The sequence below is a fragment of the Lynx rufus genome, unplaced genomic scaffold (genome assembly GCF_022079265.1).
Source record: "Lynx rufus isolate CCGP_SWC_20201006 ecotype Redwood Valley unplaced genomic scaffold, mLynRuf1.p SCAF_8, whole genome shotgun sequence".
NCBI classification, from domain to species: Eukaryota; Metazoa; Chordata; class Mammalia; order Carnivora; family Felidae; genus Lynx; species Lynx rufus.
This window is the reverse complement of record NW_025814896.1, coordinates 54,606,537-54,626,114: the sequence shown is the minus strand read 5'-3', so window position 1 is coordinate 54,626,114 and position 19,578 is coordinate 54,606,537. Positions and strand designations below refer to the sequence as shown.

Below are 19,578 nucleotides of genomic sequence, written 5' to 3'. Positions count from 1 at the left end.
TTCATAGGTACGCATTATCCACAGCTACCAATCTATGGCGTGTTGTTTGTAACATGCATCCGTGGCCCCCTTTGGTGAATCCCGCAGTTCAGCCTAGACTTGGGCACTCAGCTTGGACAACCCCATAAGGTTGGCTGGTTTTCTGCTCCTCCCAGGAGCATTCCTGAAACCTCCGTGCGTGCAGTCCGCACCGACCTGGCCTTGGATCAGAGTCTCCAGTGCCTCTTCCAGCTCAGAGGCACACACACCATGTATCACAGGGTAAAGTGAAGGAAGGTGTCACACAGTCACACACACAGTCACAGTGACAGGTGGTCACTCTCAGGGGATTCATGTGGCAGTGCAGACTGGTTACTAGGATGGTGGTGTCCCCCATGACAACTCTGATGGCTCGTAAAGTCACTCCAGGGGTGAGGGAGGGGTCTAAAGTCCAAGACCAAGCTCTAACAGAACGTCGATGGCCTATGCCTGGGATTGCCTACAACATTCCCCAAAACAGCTGCGAAATAAGAGAAGGACAACTTACCTAGCATGTTTAACGTCCCAATCGTATTGGTCTTCAGCGTTTTGATGGGGTTATACATGTAGTTTGGAGGGGAGGCCGGAGAGGCCAGGTGGTATATCTGGTCAACTAAAGGAGACAAAAATGGAAGTTCGTGATTTCCACGGAAAACAATAAACATGTTCTGAATTCCTAAGAATCAGACCGTATGATACAGGCATTTCTGTAGCACTGAAATTCTAGTTGTTACTGTTTTACTCTTCATAAAAAGTAATTTGCTTTTGCAATTAGAAGAACTTTAAACAAAAATAGAAAGTCTAATTGTCTGCAACAAAAACACATGGGGGCCCAGTAATCTGGGCCTGTTCTCTAACGAGAGTCAATCTGATTCCAGAGTTGACTGTTTTCTGAGATCTGTCCCAGATACAGCATGCAAATCAGGAGGAAGACCAATTTTTCAGACACTGAATTAAACATGAACATCCAAAGCAAGCAAGGTTTTTAATTTGTAAAACCAATCTGACATGAAAGCACTAACGTACGGGAGGAAATAATCTTTTGCTTTGTTTTTGCAAATCTTGTGTACATAAAACCAGACCCTGAGATGACAGTTGGGGGGTAGTTTCTGTTTTTCATTGACTGATTATTTTTTAATTTTTGTTTTCATTGTTTATTTTTGAGACAGAGAGAGACAGCGTGAGCGGGGGAGGGAGAGAAAGAGAGGAAGACACAGAAGCAGAAGCAGGCTCCAGGCTCTGAGCTGTCAGCACAGAGCGTGACGCGGGGCTCAAACTCACCAGCCGTGAGATCATGACCTGAGCTGAAGTTGGACGCCCAACTGACTGAGCCACCCAGGCGCCCCCTCATTGACTGATTATTTATTGAGGATCTGCTTAGTGGCTCCTGAGCAAAAAGACACACTGGAAACTAACGTTAATAATGAGACTTCACTCACTGAATGCCTATTTCGTGAAGGACACAGGACAAGGGTGGGGATACAATGACAAATCACCAGCTCTGGGGGATTTTGGCCTGATGAAGGAGACTGGGCAAGGGGGTCTTGCTTCGAGGCGGGCCTGGCTGTGCAGAGAGATGGGCCAGGAGCTCATTCCCGGCTGGGCTACTTGGGAGTGGGTGTGCTGCGTACCAGGGACGGGAAAGGGTGAGGCTACAAGGCAAGAGTTTCTGCTGTGGCTCTGAAAGGTCTCAGTGAAAATTTGGTCCAGCTACAGCATGTGAGACTTTAAATACCAAGATAGAACCTGGATTTGCACTGACAATGAAGACCACTTAGTTCAGAGCAAGAGACATTCTGAGAACCTGGATTTTGGCACCAATCACTAAGCAGCTGATAACGCATTGTAATAATCACCATAATTTTGAGGGTAAAATACCATTATTCCTGTTTTACATAAGAGATTACGAAGCTTGCAGGTGAAGCAGCTAAATAATGACAACGCCAGGATTTGAACCCAGTTCCATTTTAATCCAAACCCAGAGCTTTTTGAGCATTATACGGTACTGCCATCACTAGAGTTGTAGTCGGAGGGTGGTTTTTACAGCCACAAATGGTGAAATGACTGGGTTCTGCACGACTCCCCTGTGTACAGGCATTCACTGGAACATCCCCATCCCCAACCCTTGCTCTCTGCCACACAGCACAGAGGCCCTTGGGAAGCAATGTCTCCCTGTCAAATAGCATGTATAGGAAAGCCATCCCTCCAGACAAAGTCTATTCTGTGCCACTGCACTTCAGCTCCAGGTGAAAGAAAATGTCACCACCATCACAGCGAGCCAAGGAATGGGGGATCTGAAACACCACAGCCAAAACGAATCCTTCTTGTACATGGCTCAGCGCCCATTCAAGAGGGCCTGCAGGGACCTCCTCGGCCTCCCATCCTCTTCCTAACCAGGGACCACTGCTCTCTTTTTAGGTAATAGCACATTAGGGGCTAGGTTTTAGAAACCACAGACAAACCGGCAAACTAGGAAAAACAGTTCCCATGGTGAATTCTCCAATGTAACTTTCTCAGAAAACATCCCCTCCCACCAAAAAATGCCCACCCTCCCCACCGACACTCACTCACCACCCATGCCCTCCTGAAAATCTCCTGTCGTGCCCGGATGGCATAGGAATCACCACAGTGCCTTCAGGGGCCGGGGCTATTTCCAAACACTCTTCTCACCCAGGGGTGAGAGCCTGATGACAGTTTATCTTCACACAAGGGGCAGAAATGATGCCTCCACACAAGAGCATAATATTCTAGGCTGTGAGCTTGGTCTCTACTTAATTCACGCTAATTATCACAGTCTTTCAAGCCCAAGCACATCTGGGAGGCTCAGTACACATGAGCCACCAAGACTAGGAGAAAGCAGAAGCCGGATGGTTCTATGAAGATAGTATCTTTGGGAAGGGGTTCTAGGTACTGCACAGGCTCATGGAAAAACCTGGTAAGTATATGTTTTTCCAATACCATGACCATCCCTCAAGAAAGCAAAAACAACATGTAAAAGACTATAGGCCCCATTTTCTGGATTATTTACAAGGCTTCTTTTTTGCCAAGACTATTCCAGAAAACTTCTGATGTGGTTGCTTTAAAAAGTCTTAATTTTGGGGATGCCTGAGTGGCTCAGTCGCTTAAGTGTCCAACTCATGATTTTGGCTCAGCTCATGATCTCATAGTTCGTAAGTTTGAGCCCCGCATTGGGCTCTACGCTGACGGCATGGAGCCTGCTTGGGATTCCGTCTCTCTCCCTCTCTGTCTCTCCCCTGCTTGTTCTCTATCTCTCTCAAAATAAATAAAAAATTTAAAAAGTCTCAATTTTTTCTAAAAGAAGATACTTCTGCAACACTATATCAAAATCTCAATAGCGATTTTTGCAGATACAGAAAAAAAAAACCATTCTGAAATTCATATGGAATTTCAAGGAACACTGACTAGCCAAAACAATTTTGAAAAAGAGGAACAAAATTGGAAGACTTACATTTCCTGATTTCAAAACAGTACAGAACTACACTAATCAAAGCAGTGTGTTACTGGCATAAAGACAGATGTATACACCAATGGAATAGAATACAAAGTCTAGAAATAAAGCCTTGTATACATAGTTCAGTGATCTTTGATAAGAATACCAAGTCACTCAATGAAGAAAGGACAGTCTCTAACTGTCAGTTGGGAAAACTGAGTATCTACATGCAAAAGAATAAAATTTTATTCTTATCTTACGCTATGTACAAAAGACCTAAATGTAACACCTAAAACAATAAAACTCTTAGAAGAAAACAGGGAGAAAGCTTCATGACATCATGGCAAAGATTTCTTGGATAGGACACAAAAAGCAAAGGCAACAGAAGCAAAAACAGAAAAATAGGAGTACATCAAACTTAAAAACTTTTCTGACAGAATCAAAGGACACAATTAACAGTAAAAAGGCAAACTATACAATGGAAGAAAATATTTACAAGCCATATATATGAAAAGGTGTTAATATCCAGAATATATAAAGAACTCTTAAAAATCAACAGAATCAAATAACTCAAAAAATGGCAAGGTCTTGTATGCCCAAAAATGATATACAAATGGCCAACAAGCATATGATAAGAGACTCAACATCATTAATCATCACAGAAATGTAAATCAAAACTACAATGAGGTATCATTTCACACCCATTAGGATGGCTACTATTTAAAAAAAACAAAAACAAAAACAAAACAAGTGTTGTTGAGGATGTGGAGAGAATGGAACCCTTGTACACTTTGGCGGTGACAGAAAATGGTGCAGCCACTATGGAAAACAGTGTGATGATTCCTCAAAGTCTTAAACACAGAAGTAATGTAAGAACAGGAATCCCACTTCTGGGTATATGCTCAAAAGAATTGAAAGCAGGGTCTCGAAGAGAAATTTATAAACCCATGCTCATAGCAGCACTCTTCACAATGGCCCCCAGTAGATGCAACCTAAGTATCCATAGATAGATGAACAGATAAACAGAATATAGTGTTAGCGTGCATGTGCGCACACACACACACACACACACACACACACACACACACTGAAATGTTATTCAACCTTAAAATTGAAAAAAATCCTGTCACATGCTTACAGCATAGATGTACTCTGAGGACATCACCCTAAGTGAAATAATCCGATCATGAAAAGTAGGATTCCACTTACACGAGGTACTTAGAGTCGTCAAACTCAGAGACGCAAGGTAGAACAGTGACTACCAGGAGGAGCGTTACTGTTCAGTGGGTCCAGAGTTGCAGTTTTGCAGGTGAAAAAGTTCTGGAGAGCTGTCCTAACATAATATGTTTAACACTACAGACTGGTACACTTGAAATCAATGGTGCATATGGTAAAAAACAAAGTAAGATACTGATGAGCCGTAAAAGCAGATGAAAAGAGTGTTAGTGGAAAAAGGGTATAACTTACTAAAGCTGAAGTCAAAATGAATAGTTTTTTGTGTACATATGTGTTCTCTTCCCTTTCTCTACTCTGGGAATATAAGAGCTAAAAATAAGGCTCATGAGCCACTGCCAGTCATTCAAGATTCTCAGTCAATCCTTGCTATGTATCTGTCACCCAGTGAAGCTTTCGAGTGAAAGATGCCTAGACCCCTGGCATCCAGGGGCAGACGTCTCAGGCAGGGAGACTCTGGACCTTTATAGACACAGATACTTTTAAAGCCACATTTGAAGACTACTAATTTAAAAGTAGAACCCACACTTTTGAAAGACCAATCTTTCTTTAAGAAAACACAAAACCTTTGAAAATGATTTATAGTCTGTTAATATGCAAGTTTGTTAAGAGTATCTATCTAAATACGAGGAAAATCCTAGGATTGCTTTCTGACCCTCCCCCCTCCCCCAAGTTACTCAGAGTTGATAAATAGCTGAAAATAAGAAGCAAACAAAGATTTTACTGTGAGACCTGTAAGTTAACAAGACATGTCTCACAAAATGCCATCATTTTAAGGCAGTTTCGTCCTTTCCAGCTTACAGACAGGACCGGTAACAGCAGTCTGTTCGTGCTCACCTGCTTCAAAGCTCAAGAACACAGGTGTATGTAGCTGACCACTAACTCCACATTCAGGTACAGCATTTCCAATTATTTTTTAGTTTATTTATTTATTTTGAGAGAGAGGGGGAGAGAGAGTGCAAACATGAGCGGGGGAGGGCAGGGAAAGAGGGAGAGAGAGAGAATCCCAAGCACGCTCTGCTCTCTCAGTGTAAAGCCTGGCACAGGGCTTATTCCCATGAACCACGAGATCATAACCGGAACCAAAAATCAAGAGTCGGAACACTTAACCGACTGAGCTGCCCAGAAGTCCTTGCATTTTCTCTTTATAAAACATCTCATCACACCCCACTGCCTCTCTCGGGGCAGAAGCAGGCCAGATCCACAATACAGTAAATCTGGCCGAACCTTCAGAGCTGAGTGCCACCCCAAAGAGCCTACTCCCGTGTGCCTGGAACTGAGCTTGCGACCTCCGGATTTCTGCTCATGCAGGTGCAGCTGCCACATGCTCCCCAAAGACCGTGCAAATCGAGGGTACGGGTTGTGATCTCACAGAAGACATCATTCAGCACTGCTTTTACTCTTGAGGTGACAACCTATGCAGCGAAGAAAGGAAGGTCTCCAAAGCATCAAAGACCGCGGGAGAAAAGGGTGCCCTGAGAGCCCATCCCTTGTGAGTCTGACACCAAATAAAAGGTGCAAGCATTTCTAATCCGCTCCATCTCCTTTGCATATGCAGGATCCATACTTTCTCCTGCAAGGCTCAATTCAGATGTCAGTTTGTGTGGGGAGCCTTCTTGCGGGCCCTGGTCAGAGATCATCACTCTTACCACCGGCTGCCTGTGCCACTGGTTAATTACTGCGTTCTGCCTTGTCAAGTGCTTCCTACACATCCTGTTCACCAGATGAAAAGCTCACTGAGCACACGAAGCAATCCTTTTTCCTCCTTAGATCTCCACACAGCTTTGCTCTCTACAGCAGGGGGGCCGCCCTTGTTACCTATGAGCACACATGAAGGAAGATTCCTGGGCAGACCTAATGCATCAGAATGGCTAGACAGGCCTAGGAATCTGCCATGGAAAATAAATTCCCCTACATGGCGCCTTGGCCGGGGCCAATTTGGGAACGGTGCTCACTAAAAGTTAGCTGAGTGAAGAGACGAGCCATAGACTGGGGCCTTTTCATCCAAAAGACTATTCCATCTGCTAGCTCAGCCTGAGTGCAGCCTCTGTTACCCCTTGGAAAGGCTAGTAAGTAAGGTATGCCCTATAAAAACTATGTCACAACGCCTAAGTAGCAACACTGATGCACTGAAGAAGAACCTGAAATCCTATGAAAATTATTTCCAACAGCCCCTCCTTCCCATGAGAACGTGTTCTGCCTATAGCATTAATGACAGTAACTCTGGTTCCGGTCCTAAAAAGGACCACATGATGGAGGCTGTTGACTAATTATCCGGGTAAGGAATTATGAAGAGGAGAGCAAGGGGGGGGGGACTTTAGAACACGCATAACATAAATAATTGGAATGAGAGGTGCTATGAAAGTACTAAGTAATATTAATAATAACAGAACAGTAAAGTTAACCCTCACATCCCAGAGGGGGAGAAAAGCCCTCAAAAAAAATGTCAACTGCCTTATCAAAAAGTACACCAAAAATGAGCGTGGCATTCAAAAATCTAAGTTCAGGGGAGGGAGAGGAAGAAACAAGTAGAAAGGCATGCCCTCTCATTTGCTGGAGCTGTGCCTCTGGACTTGACCACCATGTGACCGTCCTGCGACCCTGTCACGTTTTCCAGGGCCATGTGCTGTAATCATGGAGAGAAAAATAGGAGCCTGAGAAATGAGCCCTAAAAGATTAGCTCAAATTAATGATCAAGGAAGGGAAACAGTAAAGCAAGCCAGTATTTTCCTTTTTCACAGAATTTCCTTAAATAGGTCCAAAACAGTATGCCTGCCAAAACACAGGACATTATTTTCATGCTGGGAAGAGGATGGGCCAGGGGAGGGTACGGCGGAGGCTCGTTCGGCCCCACCATGGATTCTGAAAATAATACTGCAACTACACGCACCACAAACGAACGTTTTATATGTTTTCAAGATGAGTTTCACTGTGCCTGCAGTCCACGCAGATGATATATAAATATAGAAGGAATAAGGTGTAGAAATTGAATGACTCCTGAGAAACCCCAAATTGCTCAGGTTCCATGAAAAAAAAAACAAGTGTGCTCTCCTACCAAAGGGGAAATCCACATAAAAGCCTACTGAATGTTTACATCTCCTGGTGATTTATTTATTATTTATTTATTTATTTTTGGCACAACTTCCCAGCATAGCCCAGTCCAACCGCCTCCCTGTGCCAGAGCCACACCTTACTTAACTGGTAAGGAGTTGCACCCTGCAGCTTTGGAAAAACTACAAAATAAAACAAAAGGTTGATTCTTGCTGTGAACTTGTGGGATTATTTAGCATACAGCAGAACCCCATCGTAAAGATACTCCTTACACGTTTTCTTTCCCTGCAGTGCAGGCTGGAGCCCTGCCACAACTACACAAGGTGTCCCTCTTTGCAACATGGAACAACGCGAGGCCTAACCCTTGTCCCCCAACACCAGTATTTACGATGGAAAACAGGATTTAAGAAGATACATAACGTTTCAGTGTAAAGACCAAATTTCTCTTGGCACAAAGAACTCAAACAGTGGGATTTTGCCTTCATTTCACATCAAACAATATTGACTTAATACGAAGGGAAGACTGTGTATGCCAGAGGTCTGGCTCAGCCCCAGGACCCAAAGTTATGGTCAGTGCTGCTGCCTGTCAATTTCCTGCAGCTGGCAGCCACCCGCACCTCCCCTGGAATCTCCTCCAAGTGCCAGGGGGTCACTGTGATAACACCATGGTGAGAAAGCACCTATGATGCCAGAGATTCACTGCAGGATTTCCCCATGGCTCCAAGCTGAACAAAGCGGGGGATCTCGGATCTGCAGCCTCTACATTTTATGTTTACATTTGCAACAAACACTGAAAGAGAGAAAAAATTTTCTAAATTATAATTCAACAAAAATATTCTAATCAGAACAGCACTCCTCAAACACCTACGTCAACATGGACCCAGTGTCCTTGGCAAACACAGTTTCCATCCACCTTTCTTGAACAATTCTGGGGGATCGGGTGTGACAGTCCAGCCTCTCCTCCTGTCTTCCCTGTCTTGGTGCCCACCTCTCCTGGCCCTGCACAGGATCTCCACACCTGGGTACAAGGTGGGTAATAGGGCTCCACGCACTGGTTCCCTCACCTGAACATGAGGATAATAAATGCCTACCTCACCCGTATGTTGAAAGAATGAAATCTGTTAATTATACACAGTGATTAGAATAGTGCCTGGAACACAGTGAGTATTCATTAAGTGTTTGCAATTGTTATTTTCTGCTTTCATTGTTCTGGACCTCTTACTCACAGGTACTGCATGTTCCAGGACCGGGCTTCCCATGACGCAATGGACGTCTCTTGTCGTTTTCTGTCCTCTACAGAAATGTTGGTTTCAAGGTTGCTGCTTGTACAGATGGCAGACAAGTAAACTGGAACAGCTTTTGGGAGGGGCCCAGGCTATATACATCAGGAGCCTGGACATGAGTCTAAGACAATGACAACAGTGACTTCGATGTGTATACGGGGCGGCTTTCTCAAGCAAGGTTCATGATGGCCCCATACTTGCAAACTTGCAGACACCCGAGACAACACCAATAAAACTATGTGAAATTCGCATGATGGGGAAGTGCTAATAAAATAACCTCCTGAACACACAGCTTAGTCTAGCGTGCCGCACACATGCTTAGAACGCTTACATTAGCCCACAGCTGGGCAAAGCCTACTTTGTAAAGAGCGTTGAATATTTCCTGTACCTTGTCGAATACCGTACTGAAAGCAAAAGCAGAGAGTAGTTGTCAGTGTACCAGTTGCTGACTCTCGTTATCACTGGCTGACTAGGAGCTGTGGCCACTGCCACTGCCCGGCATCACAAGAAGACAGGACTGCATGTCCTCAGCCCGGGAAAAGATCCAGATTAAAACTCTGAAGCATGGTTTCCACTGGATGTGTACTGTTGACCACACCATCGTAGAGATGGAAAATCATTAAGTCGACCATCATTAAATCGGGGACCGTCTATACCTCCATCCTCCTTCAGCAGTGTCTGCTCCATTCTGAAAACCCTCCGGGGGTCAGTGCTCAGTTTCCTATGTGTCTTTAATCCTTGCCTGAACGGTCACAACGTTCTTTCTCTAGACATCCTCCCTTCTCACTGAGCCCACCCGTGGCCAACATCCGCCCAGCAGGCCTCCAGGCTGGAACAAGGGGGCTGTCCCAACGCTGCACCTCATTTTCACCATCTCCATGGCCTGGCATCTCCCTCGCAAAACCCAAATACAACCTACTACCCACCAACTCTCGCTTCTCCGAAACTTCCCCATGTCCTAAATAGATGGCTGGAAGAAGAATTACCTCTGCTCCTCCCAGAGCTCAATACAGATTCACCTTCTGCAACTTAAATGGTAACATCTGGTAAAATCCAGAGTTCTTTTAAAGCAATATAAAACCAGATCAAGTTATTTCAGTGAGTATTACAATTCCTTCCAAAGAAGCTCTATCTCTTCTCTACAGTGCAGCCCAGACAATGCAGAGGCCTCTAACATAACCCCTGTGACAACAGCACCTCTGGTCTAAGTCAGTTTTACGGTTAATGACCACATAGCGGTCCCCAGATTCTGTGGTACCCCATTCCCAGCCCTGACGTGCACACCCCGCGTGTGTAGCAATCACTTTCTTCCTTCCCAATTCCACCACCACAATCTGAGTCCAGATGACAGTTACTTTCCCACAACAGTTACATGGCTAATGCCCCTCCTTCTGAAACATAATGGTTATACTTTGAAAATAACAAGAGGAGGAAACCTGTGCCGAAGGGAAACTAATGAAGCTCCGCTAGGACACTGCCAAATTAAGTGACACCTCTGTGTGACACCCATTACAGTCCAAAATTTTGCCAGCTCCAGAGAAACAAACCAAAACAAATCCCATGTAATACTTTTGGAAGCTGAAGAGCGTTACTGCTATGGTGTAAATTTCAGATCAACTGGAATTTCTTTTATTAGGAAAAAGGTATGAAAAAATAGTTACGTATTAAATGCTGGGTGTACATACTTTGTAATACACTGTACCGCACAAAGGAGGAGAATAATTTGACATCAACAGGACATATTAACTCGTTCATCACTGCTACAAGAACAGCGTACATTGGGGCACCTGGGTGGCTCAGTCAGTTAAGCATCCGACTCTTGGTTTTGGCTCAGGTCATGATTTCATGATCTTTCTTGGTTTCCTGAGTTCAAGCCCCCAATCAGGCTCTGCGTTGCCAGCTTGGGATTCTCTCCCTCACTTTCTGCCCCTCTCTCACTAGTGCTATCTCTGTCTCTCTCAAAATAAATAAATAAATTAAAAAAAAAAAAACAACATCTGCATACATACTACACCAATGGTAACACCACTTCAGGTGAGTACAGGCTGTGAAATTCAATCTGAGGAAAATCTAAAGAGAAGTCTAAGTGAACTATAGCAGGTACTAGAAGCACGAGGCAATGATGGGGCACTCAAGGGTCCCCTAACTTATGCCTTCCTTTGTGTGAATGCAACACCGAGGAAAGGAGGCAAATCAAACTAAGTTCATCCGGTTAAATTTATGCTGTATCTGATTTAAGGCGGGGAAGGATTATTCCCCCTGAAACACACAACTGTACCCACACGCAGGATTGAACAATGCCCATCCTCCCATAAGGGGCTTGGATTCAGGTGGGCACTGTGGGGGTAGAAGCAGTGAGATGGGGTGATCGGGGCAGGGGTGGGCAGACTGTCACAGGCATGGAAGACTCACGCTAAAGCTGGAGAAAGTGAAACACGGGCTTGGACTACGGAGGTGGAGAAACGTCTTCTGTTCTGCCACACTGGTGCCACTCCCACTGCCAGCAAAGGACAGAAAATGTCAACCCTTCTCGTGAGCCCACGTCGTGAGTTCACGTGTGTGTTCTCCACACAGAGTCTACTTCCAGAAGCAGAAGTGGCCTCGAATAGTTTTGGTGTCAAAGCCCAGAGGCAAAGCAAGTAATTTACTTACCAACATACCATTTTTACTAAGTTTTGGTTTCTCCGTAGTACTCAAATTATGTAATCAGTAGTTACATTTCACAAACGTTTACTCGCATGTGCAAAAAGGGAAAAGTAATAATAATAATAATAGCAGCTACTATTTGGGGAGCACTTACTGTGGACCAGACCTTGTGCCAAGCCCTGTGGTTTTCTACTGATGCCCTAACAGTCTTAGAGGCTACAAAAATATCCATTTATCATCTACTGGGTCTGCAGGTCAGAAGCCAGGCACTGTGTGGCTCAGCTGGTTCTCTGCTCTGCCCTCACAGGCTGAAATCAGGGTATCAGCAGGGAGGGCTGCATTCCTGCCATCAGAGGGTGATTCAAGGTGTTGGCAAAACTCAGTTCCACGAGGCTGCAGCACTGAGGGCCCCATCTCCCTGATGGCTGTCGACTGGGAGCTCCCAGAGACTGCCCGCGGGCCCTGGCTCACAACGGCCGCTTTCGAAGCCAGAAGCAGTGGGTCAAGTCCTCCTCATACCTCGAATCTTCCGGATTTCTCTACTGCCTGTCTCTCTGAGGCATCCTTCTACCAGATCTTCCCAGCTGGCTTCTCCGCCTGCTGCTGCTGCTGCTGCTGCTTTTAAGAACTCGTGTGATTATGTGGGTCCACCCACATAATCCCAGGTAATCTCACTATCTTACAGCCAGCTGATTCATGGCCTCAATGCCAAGAGCAGGGCCTTTCACTGCAGCGTGTTGACTCCTGCACTTGGCAATTCTGCCTATCACATGCATGACCTCAGTTAACCCTCAGAGCACACCCATGATCAAGTCCAGGGGGAAAGTCAGCCAATTTATGTTACCTAAATCATCTGGTTAGCTAACAAATTATAGCCTAACCCCCAAATAATCCCAGATAGATTAAATAATTAAATGTTTAAAAAGAAACAAAAATATCACACAAACCAAAAACGCCATGGCTAAATATTTCTCTATTCTTGGGACTCTTATAAGCATAAAATAAATAGAATAGCAAAGAGGAAAATAAACAGATGAGCCTAGAATTACAAAAATTAAAGGCAAAAGCCAGATTTGGGAAGAAGGGCAGGTGTTAAGTATATACCAGATGATTAACATCCCTATTATGAACTCTCATAAAAAACATTTTTTAAAAAAGCAAAATAAACTGTTTAGATTTCTTTTCTGAATTAACATGTTAGAAAATCTAACTTTTTTTTCTTCTGTCACCAGGAAGTCGTGGGTTTTCTACCAAATTAGCAAACCATCTTGTTAGCAGTTTTGGAAGCTAATGCTGAACGTCACTCATGCGTTAGTGACACAGACCCCAACAAACAATGAAGGAAACGGATCAGCATTTGGCGTAATTCATATTTGAACACTTGATTAAGGAAATAAAGTTCAGACAAAGACAGTTATAATGAAATCCTGGAAAACTTTAAGGGCAGGAGTGAATAAAGCACGGTGTCCCCATACAATGATACTGCACAGCAATTACACTGGCTCTCCAAGATACTTTGCATTACGCAGACACGGGAAAATGTCCCCGACATGGTAATACTGAAAAGTAGAATGCTACACTACCCGCAGGAGGAGGAGGAGGGGTGGGTGACGAATGAGCTTTGGAGCCTGAAGCCCAAGGCTGAATTCTGGCTCTACCACTAATAGCCCTATGGCTTTGGGCAGGCCACGACCCGATTCTGGTTTTCCATAAATAATCAAACCGGGATGACACCATTTACCTCTCAGGGCTCCGGTCGGATTTAAATGAGAATTAACAGCAGGTCTGCTGATCCTAGGAGGCCTGCTAGCCAAGCACCTGCTGGAGGTTCTCTTCAGTACACCTCAGACAATCTCGAAAAATGTCTACCGGAGGCCCCCCATATCAGCCTCCTGTGGCCGATGTTGTAACTGAAGTACCATGCACCAGGTGAACCGAAACACCAGAAATTTCTTTTCCCACAGATCTAGAAAACAAGGTGTTGGCAAGGCCACACTTCCCCCAAAGGTTCTAGGAGAGAATCCCTCCTTGCCTTTGAGGTGGTCCTCAGCCTGGGGCTGCATGGCTTCAATCTCTGCCTTGGTCTTCGTGGACCTGCTCTTCTCCCCATGAGTCTGCGTCTTGTCCATTCTGTCTCCTATAAAGGCACTTGCCATTTTCCAATGGCACTTCTACACGTATATTTCCATATGGCCCACCTGGGTAATCCAGGCTGAGCTCATCTTGAGATCCTTAACTTGATTATGTCACCAAAGATCTTTCCCCGACATAAGACCACACTCACAGGTTCCAGGGGTTAAGCCATATGTTTGGGGGGATCCATCTGGCCCACTGCAGTGCCCAAACCCGCAAAGTTTGTGGAGTGGCAAAGTTAGATGTGGAATTTCACTACTAGTGCCACATTCCACACCAGCCGGCACCCCGCATGAAGCTACAAGTACTGTCACACGAGTGGGGCAGCCACCGGATCTACCGTGCAGTGGGGACGACTGTGCACTACACAAGCCCTCCTTGAAAGGACCACTATGCCCAAAGCCAGGGGTGCTCGGAACGGCGAAGTCAAATATCCACGCTGCCATCACTGTTCTCTTATCGCGGAAACTAGGATAGTGCCTTGTACCTGGTGAGACTACTTCAAAAAGAAGGCAGAGCCCAAACTCACTGTGGCCAGGCCGGTTGGCTGCTCTGGGGAGCAGCCTCACCACGCTCACCGCACTGTCGACGTGCGCTTTTGCTCACCTTCGATGTAGAGTGGCTCCACCACGTCGTGGTTAATCAGCTCGAAGTTCTCGTGGCCGATCCAGTGCTCCACATTCCTCTTCCTGCCAGTGAAGAAGTTGTCCACCACAGTCACCTCGTGGCCATCCATCATGAGCTTGTCCGTGAGGTGGGAGCCCACGAACCCCGCTCCTCCGGTTATCTGCACCAGGACGGGGTGCCCAAGGTCCCCAGAGAAAGCACAAGAGGACACGGTGACAACCAGCTTCAAGGGGATATGCCTTTGGTGCAGCCACAACTTAAAACTTGGGAGGAGAGCAAGGAAGGAGGACACTAATGGTTTCAGGGCAGCGTCCTCTCTCTTCCTCCAGAACAAGTCGTCATACTACTGTCGATTTCTAAGCAGTCTAAAAACTTAAGCTACCACCCAGTAAATATCAGTACAGAAAAGCAGCTACAAGTTTCCAAATGTCCCCTCTGACAGAGAATTTCACATTAAAAGGTTCTTATTTTCTGCTGGGTGGGACACTGAACATCACTTGTGTAATTCTAACACTCCTGCAGAGTTTCAGAATGTTTTAAAAAGTGATTGGAACATGCAGAGATTTGGTGAGCTACCAAATAATATATGTTTTTTTTTTTTTTTAAATGTTTATTTGGGGCGCCTAGGTGGCTCAGTCGGTTGGGCGTCCGACTTCGGCTCAGGTCATGATCACGCGGTCCGTGGGTTCGAGCCCCGCGTCGGGCTCTGTGCTGACAGCTCAGAGCCTGGAGCCTGTTTCAGATTCTGTGTCTCCCTCTCTCTCAGACCTTCCCCCATTCATGCTCTCTCTCTGTCTCAAAAATGAATAAACGTTAAAAAAAATTAAAAAAAAAAAAAAATAAATAAATAAAAATGTTTATTTATTTTGAGAGAGAGAGTGAGGAGACGGGCACAGAGAGAGGGAGGGAGAGAAAGAATCCCAAGCAGGGTCTGCACTGTCAGCACAGAGCCCAACACGGGGCTTGATCTCACGAACCATGAGATCATGACCTGAGCTAAAATCAAGAGTTATCAGATGCTTAACTGACTGAGCCACCCAGGCACCTCTGTGGCTTTTAAACTGGACACAAAAAACTCATTAAAAAAAAACTATTATCTTCCCAACTGCTTGTGAGAACAAATGAATAAGCAATAGCTACTGTCTTCAGACCTAAACCCTAAGTGATTGAGGTCCACTGTTCGGTCAATGTCTGAGCGGGAGCACAAACACTGCGTGGGGTCCACCAACGGGCCTACAGGGACGCGATGCAGCTGTGGGGGGCAGGGGACCAGCAATGCCATCCTGCCAAAACCGGAAGAGGCAATCGCGATTGAAAAACACAGCTTGAGGTCATAGATACTTTATTCAAATTCAATGGTGTAAGTGGAGGAGCCAGATAGAGCATGTACTGTATTTTGAGGAAAGAGTAGAAAGAACAAACTCAGAAAGCAGACTCGTGAAGTCAAACTATCTTCTCTGCCCTGTTCTGTTCTCCGCCCTGCCTTCTCTGTTCCCAACTGAAAGGATTAACAGAAGGAAAAAACCCACCAATTCTCTCACTGAAAAAAGCACAAAAGCCCCTAGGCCTATGGTTTTAAACCATTTAGTTTGCAACAAAGCCCTCTGTGATCTGACACGTAATTCCAATGTTGACCACGGGTGAGGGCAACGCTGCCTGGGGTGAAGAAGGTAGATTTGGGAGACAGTGCAGGGGAGAAAAGCCAGCCACCAGCACCAACAAGACATTTACACTTGCTCTGATGAAAATCACAGACACAGCTGACCCTTGAACAACTAGGGTGTGAAGTGCACGGGTCCACTTGTATACAGATTTGTTTGATAAATACAGTACAGTACTATGAGTGTATTTTCTCTTCCTTATGATGTTCTTAATAACATTCTGTTTTCCCTAGTTTAAGAACAAAATACATAATACACATAACACGCAGGATAAGTGTTAATCGACTGTTTACGTTATGGAAAGGCGTCCAGTCAACAGCAAGCAAAAGGAGTCAAAAGTCACATGTGGATTTTTGACAGCCTGTGGGGGTGTCGGGGGTGGATGGTCGGTGCCTCTCGGCCCTGAGGTGCTCAAGGGTCAGCTGTATGATGGTTGAGAATGTGGATGGTTGAAAAATCCTGATGCTGAATAGCTTTCAATCAGCTGCGTTCATTTAAAAAAAAAAAATTATGTTTATTTACTTTTGAGAGAGAGAGACAGAGAGACAGAGCACAAGCAGGGGAGGGGCAGAGAGAGAGGGAGACACAGAATCCGAAACAGGCTCCAGGCTCTGAGCTGTCAGCACAGAACCCAATGTGGGACTCAAACCCATGGACTGCAAGATCCTGACCTGAGCCGAAGTTGGACATTTCACTGACTGAGCCACCCAGCCGCCCCACAGCTGCATTCATTCTTAATGGAGAGCACCACTTCCTAAATCCTTTCTGCTTCTGAGGTAAGAAACAAACACCCAGAGGAACTGAATTTCTGACCAAGGTCCCCAGGTCATCAGTAATGACAGAATAAGCCCAGCCTTCCTAATTTCATATTCTCTCCACTACCTGTAGATTTGTCTGGTTCATGTTTTATCTTCAGCACCCCTGTATTTCACCTGTATACCTGAACAATGATTTAAAAAGAGAATTTTGGGGAAAGATTACTAAATTCCAAATCTCGCTCACTATATGTGCTTAACTCAGGGGATGAAAATCCATTTTATTTTGCCTTCATTTCATTGCATTTTCCCAAGCTTCCCACTTAAGCTCATAAATCAGAAAAAATACATCTTTTTAAAAAGAAATTTAACCTCTTTTAATGTAACTCTATATCCATACACAAATGTTTCTTAAACTAAGACGTTCTGTAGCATGCTAACTTTACCTCCGCACCTAAAATGACCTAGCGACGACTCAGCTAAGCAGAAATGCGGTGTACTAAATTATACACAATTGCCTCCAACATTTTACTAGTTTTAGTGGTGACATAAAATTGCTGGAAGCACCTTAGTCCTCCTTAAAAATGCATTTGAACTGTTTTTTTTTGAAGAATTCCTTTCTATAGAAAATACTTAAAGATTTATGTAACATAGCTGGCTCTCCCTAATCAATTTCAGTCCATTAGGCAAGCATTTCAAACAGAAACAAGACTGGCAGAGGCCCATCACTTACAAGCTTCCTCAGGAAAACTAACTACCAAACCCGGGCCTACCCTCCCAATAACTAGGAGGTAACATCGAAGAAGACAGTAGGAAGAAAGGACAGGAGACCTCTTATGCTGAAATTGACTGTGCTCCACGCAGCTTTGCAGGGCTCTGCAGTTAGCAGCTCATCTCCACTGCTTGTACTTCTGCTCTGGTGGGAGCTCACAGGCAGTGAAAAGTGGTCCTGTTCAAGGGTGGCATTCAAACTCATGCTGCTCAGTAAGTCAGCAAGAAGAAAGCCTTTCTGAACAAACCTCTTCTCTGTGCTAAGGCTTCAACCATCACTGAAAAGGCTTTGGGTTTTAGCAACAACATGGCACCAGATGACTCTGAAATGTGGCTTAACCTATGAGCCAGCTCAGTCCATTTATTGTGGCTACATGTAAAGTGGCTCTCGGCATCAGCAGGGAGATCATCTCACGTGGAAATAATAACCCTTGCAAGGCTGTGCAGGGTTCATATACTACTGTATGGTAATAAACATTCTGATCACTCTGACATGTGGTAGCAGAGAGATCAGAAAAATTAACTTTTCTCTGCTGCTGAAGACATGGATGTATTTCTCAAGTCATGCTTAAATGCCTACACGTTTTTGATACGATAGAAATAACCCAAAAAGATGGGTGTACAAGTATAATAGACTTTAGAGTCTGCTCAGGGTGAGATTTATGTAAACCATCTAAAAAGGCACAAGGTCTTCTATAACTTCCAGAAGAGAAAGGCGATTATGTGGTATAAGTAGTTTAACAATGATTTAGGAGTATTACTTGGCTGTTTGGGACAAGTAGTCCTACAGCCTAAACAACGGGTAAAAGAACAGAAAAGCTTGTGCACCAACCACTTATATATCAAGGTCACAGATAAAGCATTTCCTACAGAATGGCACTGTGAGGTGCTCCACAGACCTGTCCCTCAGCAAAACCCTAACTGTGGAGGATCAATTCAAAAACCTAACCAGTTAAAGTCTTTGGAAATTGTCCTAAGGGTATACATACAGCAGATGAAGAAACGCTTATTCAAGAAAATCTACAAAAATTCAGTAAGAACAGTGAGAATCTGTGACACTTGAGCCATGGACCACTCCCTCCTTCCACCCTACAAGCCCAGAGTTCAGAGTGGGTGAGTGTTAGGTGTGGCCAAAACAAGGGAGCTGGCAGTCAAAAGATCATGGTATCTCACCTGGAAGGGCAGGGCTCAGGCCTTTCTGATTCCCTCCAGCTGTGAGCTGCACAGGCTAAATTCCTAAGGTGTGAGCCAAGTGGTTAAGACCTTCCTCCTCCAGCTCCCACTCACAGGGCAGAAGCTCTACCTACCCCAGGCAGGGCAGGCGGTGAACGCATGAATAATGGGACCATGGTCACCCTTGCCCAAGCTCAGTCAAGGAGTGGATTCCATGTCCAGAGAGGCCAGGCGAGAAGACCAGGGGGTACTGCTCCTGCCTGCCCCCTGCTTGTAAGCAAGAATGTCACTCCCTCCTCCAGTTCCACAGCAGTGACTCAGAGATTTTCCCCTGGGGACAGAGGCAGTCACTAAAAACACAGAGCTCCAAAGCTCCCACAGAGGTATAAACTAAGTTTGAAAGACAACGTGGGAAAGTTCAAGCATAAAGGTGATCTCAAGCATAATGAATGGAGATTTGAAGTGGTAAGCAACAGAAAGGAGCCTGGTAGCTCTCTGAGAACAACAAGCTTGAGCACAGGCTGGCCAGTTTAGCACAGAGAACCAGGGAAAGACACACCTAAGAGCCCTCCTGGGCTTAACAATCGGCCTAAAAATCTACCTCTGCAAAGGGGCCAGAATTTAACTGGATCCGACTGAGGAAAGATTTATAACAGAAAGCACTGATTAAAGCATAGTTTGCTCAACTAGAGATTACTGGAGCCTAAAAGTTGGTGTGGATACCACACAAAGCAGACAGCTTAACAGAGAAATCAAGCTAAAAGATGGTCACCAAG

The 19,578-nt window shown here is 45.0% G+C and overlaps 1 protein-coding gene across 2 annotated transcripts in view; it reads right to left on the bottom strand.

Annotated features, from left to right (window-relative positions):
• Positions 1 to 19,578, bottom strand: part of UXS1 (UDP-glucuronate decarboxylase 1) — a 96,148-nt gene that overhangs the window by 33,492 nt on the left and 43,078 nt on the right. For both annotated transcript variants that reach the window (XM_047068645.1, XM_047068646.1), the window contains exons 6-7: positions 14,422 to 14,602; positions 527 to 631 (exon numbers count right to left, since the gene is read on the bottom strand). In XM_047068645.1, the coding sequence (XP_046924601.1) occupies positions 527 to 631; positions 14,422 to 14,602 (286 nt within the window). The remainder of the gene's footprint in view (positions 1 to 526; positions 632 to 14,421; positions 14,603 to 19,578) is intronic.